The 12,273-nt window shown below is 46.9% G+C and overlaps 1 protein-coding gene and 1 long non-coding RNA gene across 3 annotated transcripts in view; one reads left to right on the top strand and one right to left on the bottom strand.

Moving 5' to 3' along the window:
- The window catches only part of LOC121139307, a 35,024-nt gene extending 33,666 nt beyond the window's left edge, over positions 1 to 1,358 (bottom strand). The window contains exon 1 of one of the 2 annotated variants that reach the window (XR_005876231.1): positions 1,210 to 1,358. This is a non-coding gene — a long non-coding RNA (uncharacterized LOC121139307). Of the gene's footprint in view, positions 1 to 83; positions 298 to 1,209 lie in introns of those variants that run through there. The other variant, XR_005876230.1, reaches the window with a different exon arrangement.
- The window catches only part of Ttc9 (tetratricopeptide repeat domain 9), a 33,714-nt gene continuing 21,824 nt past the window's right edge, over positions 384 to 12,273 (top strand). Inside the window, exon 1 of the mRNA XM_005072709.4 lies at positions 384 to 943. Within this exon, the coding sequence (XP_005072766.1) occupies positions 541 to 943 (403 nt within the window). The 5' untranslated portion in view covers positions 384 to 540. The remainder of the gene's footprint in view (positions 944 to 12,273) is intronic.

Genomic DNA, 12,273 nt, shown 5'->3' with positions numbered 1-12,273 from the left:
TTCATTGCTTCCGTCTCCTTTCTCTTTAGTTCTAAAGAAAGCTATTGGGGTGACCCCCCCCCGTCCTCCCCATACACACTCACCCCTCCCCCACTGCCTCTTTCCGCCACGGTGCGCCGGGGAAGGCTGGATGAATAAGAACCAGGGGGCCCTCTCTGTCGTTAATCCTCCCCTCCTTTGAGAAAGCCCAGCTTCTTCCGGGTCAGCGACAATCACCACCACCCGAGTCAGGCCCCACTGTCTCCTGCGCCACGTCCAGGCGCGCACAGGGTCCGGTACCCAGCGGCGGCAGGTTGCGGGAGCAAAGAAGGGCGGGGACGAGGGCGGGCGCCGCGGGGGCGGGGGCTGGGGGGGGACTAGGAGGGGAGAGATCGCAGGAGGAGGGAGCAGTCTCTGGCGGCTGGCGACTAGGATGGGAGTGCGAGGCAAGCGCACGGCGCCCAGGGTCACGGCCGCCGCGGAGTCTGCGGGGCGCGAAGCCAGCGCCCGGCGCTTTTAAAGCCGGGATCGCGGCGCGCTCCAGGCGCGGGCGGCGGCCGGATGGAGAGGAAGGGCTTGGCGGCCCGAGCCTCGGGGAACCCTAGCCCGCCCGCGCTGGGCGAGGGGCCGCGTCCCGTGCCGCCACCGTGCGTCCCGGGTGGCGGAGGAGCCCCAGAGCGGGGCCAGGCTGGGGCGGCGGCCGAGCCAGCGGAGCTCATCCGGCGCGCGCACGAGTTCAAGAGCCAAGGGGCACAGTGCTACAAGGACAAGAAATTCCGCGAAGCCATTGGCAAATACCACCGAGCTTTGCTGGAGCTGAAGGGGCTGCTGCCGCCCCCAGGGGAGCGGGAGCGGGACGCACGGCCAGCTTCCCCGGCCGGGTTCTCCAAACCCAGCCATCTCTCAGAGGAACAGAGCAAGACGGTAGAAGCTATCGAGATCGACTGTTACAACAGCCTGGCAGGTGAGCCGCGCCCCGCCGTCCCCCCCCCCGCCCCTCCTTTCCCAGGCTTCCAGGGGCCCCGCGGGCCACACATCCCCTGCTCGCCCCGATCTATTGCCTCTGGGTCCCAGAGCACCAGTGAAGCACACCGTGGCGCTGACTCCCTCTTAGGAGTGCTTTAGGGAGGAGACCTGGGAGGGAGGCACTTGAGAAAAAGTGTGACTTTCAAGATGATGCCTTCCAAAGGCCATAGTCATCTCTTCCCTTACATACATGGTAAATTTTACCTTTAAATGGCTGGACAGACAGAGGGCGACCCAGTGGGTCTGACAGCGACAGCTACTGCTCACCGGTGAACCTGGGTCCAAAATATAGAGGCAGCGCCCAGGCGTGTCCCACAAGCCATGGTTCTAAGGGCAGTCAGTGCACCTGCCTGCCTGCCCCACTCTTGATCACTGGCTCCAAAGTTGGCCTATGTCTTCCTTTTAAGCATGCATCCCGGTGGGAACTGGCCTTCTCCCAAGTGCTTGCCCTGCTAGCAAATGGGGATTTTTCCAGGATGTCCTCCACATCCCCAGCAAAATGGATTCTAAAACTGCCACTTTCTCCCCTCTGGGTCTTGCTGGTTGCTCCAGGTTGCCAGCAGTCTCAAAAGTCCCTTGTGCATGGTAGGTCTCTAGCCCTTTTGGTCTTATACACGAGGCTCTTCTGTTGGGCTAAAGGTATACATTCCACAGTGCACTTTAGAGATCGGGTTAATGTATATATTGGGTATAAAATATTTAAAGTCTGTAAAGAAGGAAAACTCTGGGTCTTTCACAGGACTTCCTGTGAATTGTGGGAAACAGTGACCTAAGCAAGTGCCTTACAGTGACAAAAACCACTCTCCTCCAACGCAGTGTGCTGGGGTTTGAGCATAGTCAAGCTTCTCTTGTAGGATGAAAGGACATTTCTTCGTTTCCAACCTCGAAAGTTGCCTGAACTAACTGTGGCCTGTTCCAGCAAGGGGGCGGGGGAGGGGCAGAAAGGACACGATGGTGGATGTGTCTGGAGGCTGAAAATACTACAGCCATCAGGCTCCATTCAGAAGTGTAGATCTGCCGTTGGTGTCCCTTTGAGCTTTGAGCGCCAGCCTCCCTCTTCCTTCATGTTTGAGGTCATTTTTAGGCAAGCACTCAACCACCATGCTACCAGGAACCACCCAGCCTGGGGAGACACTTTATATGTTGTGAGTGAAGTAACTTACAACGTAAAGGGTTATTATCAAGGGGACTAGCAGTGCAGTTACAGAACCGGTGACATTGGTCCCGGTATTACAAATAATGGGACTGAAAGATGGGATATGCGAATCCATAAAAGGATACTTGATTCCTCTGACTTCCTGGCATACTGGCTTCTGCCCCCAATGAATAGTTAAAGGGCAGAGCAGCTGTGGGTGGAGGCAGAGGCACTCTGGATGGCTAATGCAGTGATTTTGGAGTGGTAATGGAGCTTGACTTCAGCATTATCCACAGGCGTCCTAGAACCACATTCACCCCCACAATTCTGGCTACCGGCCAGTAAGTAGCTAGCACTGCCTGCCCTCCACCCCGCACCCCACAAGTAGCTACATTTCCATGGTGAAACCCAAGATGTGTCCTTGGTCAGGCCAGCTTAGTCAGGGCAGGGCTGAGGTCTGGCCAGCCCCTCTACTTCTGTCTGCACCTCCCAACACTTTGGAAAACTTCACTGGTGACAGAATGGAAAGAGATCCTAGGAAACTTTCCCTGGTGCTGCCTTCTCTGGGGCCCATCACTTATTAATATTAATATTTCAGCATGTGTAGGACAAGGTACCTACATGCATTTTTTTTTGAGACAGGACTCACTATGTAGCGCTGGCTGGCCTAGAACTATGCGATCAGGCTGAGGTCCTCATGCCCTCCAAGTGCTAAGATTAAAGGAATGCAGCCCCCCCACACGCTATTGAAAGAAATATGGCCATCTGCCTTGCAGAAGGGTATCCCAAGGCTCCAGAGCCATCCAACCCCAAGGGCAATGCCCTTGCCATCACAACTTGATGCAGAAAATCAGCATCTTCCGAACCTCTTCTGCTAACTGGTACCCAGACTCAGGTGAGCTCTCAAAACCTACATTTCAAAGTTCTTTGAGGAGCCTTCAGTCCTGGTAATCAGGAAAGAAAAATATACAGTACCTCGATTCAAGGCTCTGATGCCTTCAGATCTCACATAACCATGTGAGAGATGACAAGATGAACAGTTTTGTCAAAGTCAAAAATCTGCACCCTGTGTGGAACATTCACCACCTGGTAGGAAGGCTCCACGCAGAAATCACTTTGATGAGAAGTTTGTCATTGCTCTCCTTTGGGTTGGTTCATAAAATCAGTTCCCAGTCTCTCTGAAGTCCCAGCTAGTAGCAAATGATCTGTTTTCATCAGATTATCAAAGTAGTAGATATCTAAACAGATGTTTCCTTCTAGAAAAAAGCAAAACATTTAAAGAAATGCAGAATAACCTCTAACTCCACTACCTCAAGGAATCCATGCTTAGCCTGGCAGTGGTGACACACTTAATCCCAGCACTTGGGAGGCAGAGGCAGGCGGATCTCTGAGTTCAAGGCCAGCCTGGTCTACAGAATGAATCCCAGGACAGCCAGGGCTATACAGATAAACCCTGTCTCAAAAAAAGAAAAAGAAAGAGAAGAAAAGAAAGAAATCTGAGTTTTGTGTGTGTGTGTGTGTGTGTACAGTCACATATCCTGCTCTTAATCCCACTTATCATTGTTTCAGAAGTGTTTGTATGCTTCATTAAAATATTTTCATGAAGATTATTTTAAACACAAAGTAAAAAATTTAAGTGTGTATTTTCAGTTATCTTTTGAAACAAAGGAAAGAAGAAAGACTTGTGTTTTTCTGGCTAGGGCTAACACAGTGCAGCCTGGCCCATGAGAGAGCACTTGCCCTGAATCCTGGCTAACAGGAAGTAGTGCGCAAGAGCAAGTTCATCCTGGCAGAAAAGCATCTGCCCCTTCCATCAAGGTACTTGTGGCCCCTGGGCAGCCTGATGATGTGCTTCTTAAGGTGCTGTCCTCCACACAGAGCCAGCCATACGTAGAGATAGAGGCTTGGCATTGGGAAGGGACTTAGAATAGCCCAGAACTACCTAGAGAATTAGGCTGTGTTGCTAAGGGCTGTATTCTCCAAACAAGAGGCTGTGGTGAGGCATCTGGAGAAAACTTAGGCTCAGAAACCTGTGTGCTGTCTATAGAACTCGCAAGAATAGCAAGGGAGATGCTGGGATGCAGAGAAGGGTTTTAGTCTAACACACATTTGAATGTCTCTGGAAGCCCAAGAAGGGTTTGCAGACAATCTGCAAATGGCCCCAGGTTATTGCCTGTTTTGACTCAGATTTCATTTTTGGTAGGAGGACTCTGGCTAGCTGTGCAAGGCTAATAGATAGGGTTTTGAATGAATTGTTCTCTGGGAAATTCAAGGGAATAGAACTTACTCCTTTCAGAATTTCAATAGACAAGCTAACCTAACTTGCCCAGGAACACTGAGGAATCTGAGCTTTACTGAGGCTACAGAGAAAGCATGCATTCGACTGTTGGTTGAGTCTTGTTGACCCTGAGCAAGACACATGATTCTCCTGGAGCCTTGGAATCTCATGAAGGGTAGAACATTTCCTCTTGGAGCTCTGAAGGCCGTATCTGGGGTATGTCTACAGTGATGCACCACACATTCCTTTATTGATATTGTCAAGTGATGCTCAAGATTTAAATGGGAGTAGTGGGGATAGGTACCATTGGGTCCAAACAATGGCTAGAAATTTATGCCCTAATATTCATCATGACCTGCAACAAATGCTTACCATTTTGTTCTACTAACATTTTCCATCTATTTAGAGCTATGTTTGGGAGACTTGTTTTGTCCTACCAAAGGGTAGACAGTATCATATTAGTCTCAACTGAAGACCCCAATATAAAAGTATGACAAGGTCTAGAAGCAAATTCATACCAAGGTAAATCCTGGGATAGTGTCCTCTAAAACTAACTTTACTGGTTCTAGTAAACATATCTTGAAATCAAGAGGTCAGGGCTGGACACATAATTTTCAGAGCTGTCCTAATTTCTTGCCAACTTGTTACAAGCCAGAATCGTTTGGAAAGACGAAACTTCAGCTGAGCAAATGCCCCCATCAGATTGGCCTATAGGCAAATCTGTGAGGTATTTTCTTGATTACAATTGATGTGGGAGGACCTAGCCCATAGTGGGCTGGTAGTCCTGGGTTGTATAAGAAAGCAGGGTGAGCGAACCACAAAGAGCAAGGCAGTAAGCAGCATCCCTCCATGGCCTCTGCTTCAGTTCCTGCCTCCAGGTCCTGCCTGAGCCCATGCCCTAGCAACTTTCATGTGTGATGAGCTGAGTTTGGGATGAGCAGGCCCAAATGAACCCTTTCCTCCCCAAGTAGCTTTTGCTCATCACAGCAATAGGAACTTAATTTTGACAAGAGCCTGGTACAACATGAAAATATGGAACTTAAGCCAGGTGGTGGCCGCACATGTCTTTAATCCCAGCACTCAGGAGGCAGAAGAAGGTGAATCTCCAAGTTTGAGGCCAGGCTGGTCTACAGTGCAAGTTCCAGGACAGCCAGAGCTACATAGAGACGCCCTGTCTCAAAAAACAAAAGCCAAAGAAAATATGGAACTTGATCAAAAATCAGGGAAATCATTATCACTAATGATCCTAAGATATAAAAAATTTTACCTGGTATATTATTTCAACCAAGAACTTGGAAGATTAAGGCAAGTGGGTCATGAGTTCAAGGTTAGTTCTCCTGGTCTAGCTTGGTCTATATACTGAGTTAGGGCTAGCCAGCCTGTTCTACATAGGCATCCAGAATTAGCCAGTCTGATCTACATACTGAATTCAAGCTGGACTGTTTCAAAAATGGCCCAACCAAATAAGACAAAAGATAAAACTTTTGTTTTATGGTTTCTCTCTCTTGGCATAGTGGTTTTTAAATTTGATATTTAATGTCATTACAAGAAAAGAATTTTTATATTGCAATGAATTTTACCATTCATCTTTGTTTTGTACAATGTCAGTTTTAAATGAGAATATGACTACTTAACTTGTCTGTGGAATCAAAAATCACACAATTCATATTTTGTAGTTCTTACATGCATGCATAAATTATTCCTACTGGAACAGTAGAAATGCTGCACAAATGAACTGCTTTTACTTAACTTCCTTATATGCATATTTTCTATGCAGATGCTATATGAACACTTTCCACAGGGTTTTCTGATAAGTAAGGAAAGAGGAAGGAACCATGGATTACCCATCTTTTCCTTTCTTACATTTTCAGCATAAGTGGTTGACGAAACCAGAGATTCAACAGAAATAAGGAAGGATATGATTGGCTTCTATAGGACATCCCCTTGTGGTCTCTTGGGTTTGTCAATGTGTCCACTTGAAGACATGACACCTTTACCTACTCACATTGAACTCTGTTCCATGGGCCTTTCAGAAACATGTTCTTGTGGGGTATTGTGAATTCATATGTGAAAGGGGCTTCAAAGAACAGTATTGTAATTAGCTCTTGTGCATGTTGTGTGGTGTCATCAGACCTTCCCTACAAGTTGCAAGCTCAAAATTGTTAATAATTTGAAGAAGGCACTAGAAGAATGTAAAAGAAAGCACTAGAGCCAGGACCCTAGGCAGCATCATCAGTGATTTGCCTTTGAAGTCAACACTCAATGAGACTGTAGGAGATGACTGAATAGATACATCTAAATATACAAAACTGGGTTTAGATTCTGAGATGAAGTCTTAAAAGAAAAGAGTATTCAGCAAAAACAGACATGGAACCAGGCAGCCTAATATAGAGGTGGAGGAATTACAGATAGGATGGCAAGGTGAAGAGCTCTTCAAAGACTAGTAACAAACCATTACCTGGTGGCCAAAATGATGAGATTTGGGGTAAGAACTGGAGGTTGGGGAGGGAGGGAAGAGAGAATCAAAGCTGAGGCTGTCCTGCAGAACAATGTCTTAAAGACCTTATAAATGTAGTTTACAAAGCAATCTTCCAAAGAAAGATGGAAGGGTAAAACATGTAGAACACGTTCAGGTAAGACACTGGGAAGAAAAGTCTGACCTTGGACTTGGAGCTGAGTATCTAAAGTGGACTCTGAAGCTCCTTAGTTGACCTCCAAGGGGCATTCATCAGGCAACCTCTAGCCAGAAACTCCTGAAGGGATCTTAAAACCAGACTACCTATAGCCCAAATACTCAAGACTGTCTGTGCAAGATGCAAAGATCTGGCTGCTGTACCGACAGGAAGATGTGGAAAAGTCAAAAGCTGCCCCAGGGTGTTGAAGGCTGGGCACCAGCTACAGATGGGACTGCCTCTCCTTCCACTGTTCTTGTTTGTCACCAGGCTGTACCTGTTCGGAACGGTGAGGATGGAAGCTGGAGGTCTCAACCAACCAACCCAAGACTGCCCGATTCCCTTTGGAGTCAGGCGTACATTTGAAACAGTTTTATATTTCTTCCTAGATGGCGAGTGTGGCTTAGTCTCAGTCACAACACAGTAGCGTGTGCCCTAGCCCAGACAACAGCATGAGATGTAAAAAGACTAAAGATGGGGATGAAGAGTTGGCTCAGCTGTCAAGAGTGTGTCCTACTCTTTAAAAGGACCTGAGTTTGGTTCCCAGCACCCACTTTGGGTGGCTCACAACTGCCTGTGACTTCAGCTCCATGGGGATCTGACATTTTTTTAACCTCTTTGGGCCCTGACACCCATGTGCCATACCCACATAGAGGCACATAATTAAACAATAATAAAAATAAATTGTTTTAAAGACCAAAGGCAATCTGACATCTCTGACCTCTGCAGGCGTACTAAAAGGTGCCTTCTTGACATTTCTGTGGTCCATCTGCTTTCTCCTCTTGTGTGACAACACAGACTACATCTCACCACTATTAGAAGGATGTGCTTTGGCATTTCTAGGGCAACCTCCGTGTCCATCCTTTTGACGTTTCTTCTAGAACTTATGCATCCCTTTCCATGCTTGTGCCTTGTGGGACTAGGCTTCTCATTTCATGATGGTCCTGAGAGACTGGCTTCTGTGACCAGGTAGAGTTGGTATGATAGTGACTTTTCGTGCTGTGACAGAATCTATAGCAGAAACAAATTAAGAAAGGAAGGATTGATTGAAACTCACAGTCCCTCATGCTGGGAAGGCGTGACTCCAGGAATCTTTTGTGGCTGAGGCAGTGACTGGTTACATGAGCTGCCATCAGGAAGAGTGCCCGGGCAGGAAGCAGGGCTATATCCCATAAGCCAGGTTCCTACCACCCTATGTCCGCCAGGTACCTCCCAACCCCCAAAACACCCAAGTAGAGACAAAGTGTTCAAACAGTTGAGCCTGTGGGAACATTTCTCATTCAAACTGTAAAGCCTAAACACCCTCCCATGTCAGTGGAAAGGTGACCTGGGTTTGTGTGGCCAGAGAAGAATAAGCCAAGTAGTTGGTTGTTTTTACTCTTTCTCTTTGGGGGCCTGCCACCCAGCTTCCAAATAAACACACATATGGAGATTTATTATTACCTATGAATGTCTGGCCTTAGCTTGGTTTGTTTCCAGCCAGCTTTTCTTAAATTATACCATCTACCTTTTGCCTCTGGATTTTTACCTTTCTATAGACCTTTCTTTATTTCTTCCTCTGTGGCTTGCTGTATAGCTGGGTGGTTGGCTTCCTCTCCTTCTCTTGCTCTTCTCAGATTTTGCCTCCAATTTATACTCTTTGCCTGCCAGCCCTGCCTAGCCTTTCTCCTGCCTACCTATTGGCCATTCAGCTCTTCATTAGACCAATCAGGTGTTTTAGACAGGCAAAGTAACACAGCTTCACAGAGTTGAACAAATGCAACATAAAAGAATGTACACATCTTTGCATCATTAAAACAAATGTTGCACAGCATAAACAAATGTAGCACATCTTAAAAATAACATTCCATAATATAAGCCAGTGTGTGAAACTGTTTAACGAGCATAGAAACTCAGAAGCCCTCCCTGCTTCCTCCTCTTGGTGTCCTGCCTGCTCCAGAGTGTGTGGCTCCAGCCACAAGCTTTGAGATGTTTAAGTGGGAGTGCTAAGAGTAGATGTTGACTGCAGACACAGAAGAAATTACCTGCTGAGGAAGGTGCAGTGGGTATGTTCTCTGGCAGCTGACTTGTGGCTGCTCTCTTTGTACAAACCCATCTTTGGGAGCACAGCAGAAGCCTCAGCTAATGCGAAGGGACCTGAGCTACAATTCTGTCTCCTGTTTGCTGTGTGCCTCGAGCCAAGGAATTTTATCTTTTGAGTTATGGGTTTCTAGTTTAGGAAAACCAAGGGTTGGATTCTGGGGCCTCTAAAGTCCTTTCCTATCTCTTAAAGAAGACTTCCCTGTGTCCTCCTCTAAACTGCAGGCCACTACACAGAACACCGTGCTTCTGTGTGTCCTTACATAGACCAGTCTCCAAAATTTATTATGCAAAAGGCATAATGTAGAACAGCATTTAATATGACTTCCCTTATTTGAATATTTAAGAGGGGATAATAGCCTTCACATTTGAGATTATGTGCAATCACAGTGAAGCAGTTAATTGTTACCTTTGAAAACAGAGGTTAACTAAGGAACTCTAGACAGAAGACAGACAGAGGAGTTCAACTTGAAATCTTTCTGCAATATTGGCTTTTCTAACTGTATGCTTCATAACTTTTTTTAAAAGAAAAATGATGCCTTTAATTCCAGGACTCGGGAGGCAGAGGTCAGTCTGGTCTACAAAGCAAGTTCCAGTACAGCTAGGACTACACAGAGAAACCCTGTTTTGAAAAACAAAACAACAACAAAAGAAAAATGATGAAATTAGTTTTCTGTGTAGAGAAATTATGAGCTCGCTTGCTTTTGTTACATTTACCCCCAAGGTAACCAAACACACAAACACATTTTTCAGTATTACTCTGGGAATCAGCTATGTCTTATCTGTCTTTGTCAGATAGTCACAACATAGATGTCAAACCAGTTATCTCAGACCCCATAATTCCTCGTTATGTCCCCTGGTAGGATCCAGTCACATACAGAGCTCCATCCTGGCAGCATGGTAGCTAACAGAATAGGGAAAAGGTCACACATTAGCATAAGTTTGGATCTGGTGGTGAGACAGGAGGAGTAGGGTCAGCACTTGTGACATAAGTTGGTCCTGAACATTACGGATGTGTCTCTAGCATTTGGGAAGACAGGATTCTTCTTGTCTAGGGAATCCTGCCTGCTGCTGGCTCTGACAGACTACCAGAAGGAAGCCTACTCATTCATTTGATCTATACTGGACACCTGCCATGCCTCTTCACCACCCAAACTCGAACCACTCTGTTCTCAGAATGTCATGTGGGGGCCAGACTTGAGACCAGGCTCTGCCGGAAACCTGCCCTGCAACTCCAGGCAGAGCCCATCATTCAGAGGCTCTGTTTCCCTATATTTAAACAGCGGGGCAGTTTCTCTCCGAGTTCCCCTTCAGAAGCATTGAACCACTAGGATCTTGAAGGGCTCGTAGCCATCCTCCTGTCTTATCCTTTGTCTCTGGGAACTGCCAGATTTGGGGAAGCAAATGGGAGACAAACTCTCTTTTATTCCAGTTTACTCATCTGTGCTGACAGCGACACATTCAAAGAACTTGGCTGAGATTGCCAGGCAACTGTTGCAACTCAGAGAAAAGGCCAAGGGACTTCATTGTCTCTCAGGATGTTAGGGATGGATACGGGGGTCTGAGAGGATGGTGGGTTGAGGAGGGGTTACAACTAATGTAAACTTCTGTATGGATCCTGACCCGAAATCGCACCTATTGATGCTGTGTCTGCTCTGATTCGTCAAAAATTCTGACTTTGACTCTCAACATGCATCATCCACCCCAGAAATGACCCCAGGGAGGCAGGGAAAGAAACAAAAAAGCTTTTGAAATACAGGCTGGCAAGTGCAAGAGTTTCGGGGAATAGATGCCAGCCAAATTGTAGCAGCTCACAAAAAAAGTCACTCTTGGCCTCAGGATGAATAGCCTTGGGGAGTCTGGCCAGGTCTGAAAGTTTTAGTGACACTAAGTCAAAACTGAGCCTTTTTCTCTAATGGACCTGTCACCCCCAGTTTACAGAGACCACAGAACTCTTAAAATTTGAGTAGACTCTTTTCTACCTCTATAGGAGGGCTGTGTGCCCATGTGTGTTGGGGACGAGGCGGGGTAGAGGGGACAAAACACAGAGGAAAGCCTAAGCTGTGCAGCAGGGACCCGGTGATGGACAGGGCTGAGTAATGGAGGAAGATCTTTGTGTGCATACAGATCTGGGTTTGAATCTCGGCGTTTCTATTAACTCCAGACAGATCTCAACCCATGTGAGCTACTTTGTTCACTACTGCATGGGTATAAGATACGTATTACATGGGAATGCCAAGCAACTAAATGATACAGGCACCTATACCCTGCACTGACATGGAGAAGCTGATTAAGATGGGGCCTATGTGCAGAGGTGGCTACATTAATATCAGTAGAGGGAAGTATATGGGAGATGAGTAGGATGTGGCAGAGGAGGCTTGAGGAGCATGGGAAAGAGATGAGAAAACTCTAAGGACAAAGGAGGTGTCATGGAAATTTTACCCTCCAAGCAGCCACATGAGCAAGATGTATCCAACACCTTTGGTGTCTATGTGGGGAAGCTGAGTGAAGGAAAGATTGATCGGATGTTCTCTGAGAGTCAGATGAATTCGATCAGGACCCCCTTTCCTGGCCCCAAAGGGCCAAAAGCATATACCTCCTTCTGGCTTCTCAGAATTGAGGGATCCATTCAGGAAACACATAGAAACTGCTTGGTAGGCATTGGAGAGATGGGTAAAGTGCTTTCCAAACAGCTTGAATACCAGAGTTCAGATTCCCCAGCACCTACATAAGATCTTGGCAGGAGTGATAGCCCACCTGTAAGCCCAGCACTTGGGAAGTGAAGACAAGAGTATCCCCAGAGCAAGACTCCTACCTAGACTAGCTGAATCATGAGCTCTGGGTTCAAGGAAGAGACAGAGACCTTGCCTCAAAGTATATGGTGGAAGGTGATAGAGGAGGACACCAAATTTAACTTCTCCATAACCCATGTACACCACACACACACACACACACACACACACACACACACACACACACACACACACACCCCTCGTACACACCCAGAAAATAAAAAAGGAAAGAAACTGCTGGATTCTAGGCTGTCATGGGCTCCAGGCTGACACTGCGTGAGTGAATGAAGCTCGGTTAGATGTGTCTGTTTT

This window comes from Mesocricetus auratus, unplaced genomic scaffold (assembly GCF_017639785.1).
Source record: "Mesocricetus auratus isolate SY011 unplaced genomic scaffold, BCM_Maur_2.0 Super-Scaffold_15014, whole genome shotgun sequence".
Lineage (NCBI taxonomy): Eukaryota > Metazoa > Chordata > Mammalia > Rodentia > Cricetidae > Mesocricetus > Mesocricetus auratus.
Note: the sequence above shows the minus strand (reverse complement) of the source record. Positions and strands in the feature narration are given on the sequence as shown.